Source organism: Fomitiporia mediterranea (genome assembly GCF_000271605.1).
Source record: "Fomitiporia mediterranea MF3/22 unplaced genomic scaffold FOMMEscaffold_16, whole genome shotgun sequence".
NCBI lineage: Eukaryota > Fungi > Basidiomycota > Agaricomycetes > Hymenochaetales > Hymenochaetaceae > Fomitiporia > Fomitiporia mediterranea.
This window is the reverse complement of record NW_006760401.1, coordinates 659,710-662,908: the sequence shown is the minus strand read 5'-3', so window position 1 is coordinate 662,908 and position 3,199 is coordinate 659,710. Positions and strand designations below refer to the sequence as shown.

The window sequence follows — 3,199 nt, the reverse complement described above, 5'->3', positions numbered from 1 at the left end:
GTACTTGATGGATAGAACGACTTTCTACTCTGAAAGGGGGGGTCAGACCCCTCTTACAGATTTTCAGACTGGAAGACAACAAATTATGTGTGTTATTCAGTTCTCATATTGCTTACTCTTACTACCCTTCACTTATATTCAGACTACTCCTTTTCTAGTATCTTTTCAACCTGGAAATCCTTCCAAAAGTCTACAGGAAGTCACCCACTATAGCTTTTCTGAGCCCAACCTACTTGCTTACTTAACTGATCTGCTGTCTTTTTGGGGGACCGTGAGAATGTCCGCGTCGCACAAGGGAAAAAGGGAGCCTACTGAAAAGGCACATCCCCACAACCCACCCTCAGCTTGGTTCTGTTCTCACTATCAGAATTGACAGTGTCTACCAAACTAACTACTATGTCTCACCTGTCAGCCTATCTCCCTGACGTGGAATTGGTCGAACCAGGGAACTCCCACTCTGGATCTTTGGCCGTACTGTACAACGAAACCTGGAGAACGCAGGACCCATATGCAGTCTTCACATTGCTTGACGTTGTTCGTGATAGACCAGAGATTCGTGCAGATGCAGAGACTGCAGACAAAGTGTGTGTGTTGCAATGGCTCGTTGATGGGGAGATACCAGTCTACCTTCGCTCTTCCTTTCTATGCTATAAAGTCGTTGTGCGACGGGTGTATTTTGATTTGTTGGTGTGGATCTGGTCGTACTTTGGCCAGGGTTGGGGCGAACAAACAGGCTACAAACCGGATCCGAAGATAGGGGATGCGTTGATTTTTCCTCTGCACAATCCCTTCATAGGCTTAAATGTTGTATCGACTGAGCAGGCACTGAAAATGGGCGTTGTTACCACAGGAACACCTGGCAATGGTGAGAGAATCGCTTCATTGTTGTTTTTTCATTACACTAATTGGCAACTCAGGCGTTGCTATCACAGGAACTCCTGGCACCGGTGAGAGAATCATTTCATTGTCGTTTTTGCATTGTACTAATCGGCAACTCAGGCAAAAGCTTGTTTCTTTTGTATGTGCTTGCATTACGCCTTCTCACACGACAAACAACTGTTTTTCATTGTCGCAAGGGCGAATTCTTGATTTTTGACAAGGCTGGAGTACATAAATCCAAGGAGATGAATCCAGAGCTCTTCTTCCTGCCTGAACATACATGGTTCCTCGTGGATAGCAATCAGCACGTCAGTTCTCCGCCACAAGCGTTTTTCGACGCATGCACGTTGTATTCTCGAAAGATTATCTTTGCAGCGTCTCCTCGAGACTATCGATTTACCTTCTGGCAGTCTAAAGAGCTGAGGGTGAAATCTGTATGGTGTGACTTGTTTGATTTCCGTGAGATTCTTGAGATGTGGGTCATTATGCTCAGCCAATCTGAAATGGTTACATGTTATTAACAATTCTGATAGACGGTCTGTTCAGCTGATACCAATGCCAGAACTTAAACTACAGAGCTTTTGTAACGACTACGGTCCGATTACTCGTCCAGCTTTCATGCTTGCCGACGATCCAGGCCAACACGAGAGGCAGATTAGGGCGAATCTGTCCAACATTCATTGGAAGGAACTTCAACGTGCAATTTCCGATCTAGGTGCAGGCTTTTTCGACACCAAATTCTCTCACAACACAATTATTGCAAGGCCTATGGACAACGACCGTACTGAGTACGTTTGCGAGTTTGCCTCGAATAAGGTAGTGCAGATTGTCATCAAGCACTTCAAACATCTATCACACGCGAAGGCTCTCAAACTCTATCGCATTTTCTTGGGGAGTCCTAGAACCAGAGTAGCTGCAGGGTATCTATTAGAGACAACTGCTTTTGCTGCTCTTCAGAAAGGTGGATATTGGCGCCTTCATTCTATGAAGAAGCTTCCCATTGGGGCTGATAAGACTAAGCAGTATTGGGGGAGACATACAGGTGCCCCGTCCTTCACTTTGCTCACTGGACACAAAGGTTCCTCAATAAAGATTAGTAAGGGCATCAAGACCAATTACAAGCAGAAGGACTTTGCAGAAGTGAAGTGTATTGACTACAACCCTAGTGACACATTGCCAGACTCTAAATCTGCAATGTATGTCCCTAGAGCGTCTAATAACCCAGCCTTTGATGTATGGTTCTATGAGCCCAAATTACCAAAACATTGTATAGTGCTCATTCAAGCAACCGTTCAGATGGTCCCTCACGAAATTAAAACTGGAGTATTGGATTGGTTTGGGTTAGATGAACCTCTCGACCTTATTGTTTTGTCAGATAATGATGGTGGACACAAAATATTCACATCAGTACAGGGTGCTAGAAAGATTGGATCAGTGTATAGTATGGTGTATAATTAGGTTCTGTTTGTGTGTATTTTGACTGAGTTTATTACTAAAAGTAAACAATCTACTACCTTTTTATACTATAAATTTTATTTGTTTATAACACAAATTATAAAGTTATGAAAGATATAAATTGTATTAAAACAATACAGACAATCAATGTTAATAATAATAATAATGTGTACTTAGTACTAACACTTATATTAAGCTAAAAGAGTAAAGAGTACATCAGGAAAACCAGAAAAACCCATATTTATATATAGTTCTATAGTAACTTAAAACTGTATATAATCTTAAATAACTGTATAGTTAATAGTATAATAGCTGTATAAGACTATAATACTATATAATTTCAAATAGCTGTACAATTAATAGTACAGTAGCTGTATAAGACTATAGTACTATATAATATTGTATAAGGTTATAATGAATAGTATTATAATTGTATAAATATATAGTATTATATATTACTTGATAGTATAGTAGAACTGTAGTATAATAGTACTATAATAACATATATTACTTAATAACTGTGTTTAATAGTAGAATAATAGTATTATAAGTGTATAGTTCTGAAAAATCAACTATAGAGTAGTATATAAATATAAATATATTCTAGTAGTAGAATAGTTATCTATACAAAGCTGTATATCTCTTAATAGGTATTATTTTCCTTTGTATCCAATTATTATTCAAATAACGGGAACATTCATCTTCCGAGTCGCAGAGTCACAATCCTTCAGCCACTGAGCCACCACAATCCACCTTGCACCGCTACAACCATCTTATCCAGCTCCAGCAACTACGACATTCGACATGGATGACGGTACGTCCTTCCAGCACCCAGCACTACTGCCAGCATGTATTTCTTCGACTC

The 3,199-nt window shown here is 39.9% G+C and overlaps 1 protein-coding gene across 1 annotated transcript; it reads left to right on the top strand.

Moving 5' to 3' along the window:
- Nucleotides 1–349: 349 nt before the first annotated feature.
- FOMMEDRAFT_149168 (uncharacterized protein) lies at nucleotides 350–2,713 on the top strand (the record flags this gene model as incomplete). Its single annotated transcript, XM_007271261.1, has 4 exons — nucleotides 350–865; nucleotides 1,255–1,354; nucleotides 1,413–2,075; nucleotides 2,683–2,713. Exons 1-4 carry the CDS (start codon nucleotides 397–399, stop codon nucleotides 2,711–2,713), a joined length of 1,263 nt encoding a protein of 420 aa, XP_007271323.1. The 5' UTR covers nucleotides 350–396.
- Between the last annotated feature and the right edge of the window lie 486 nt (nucleotides 2,714–3,199).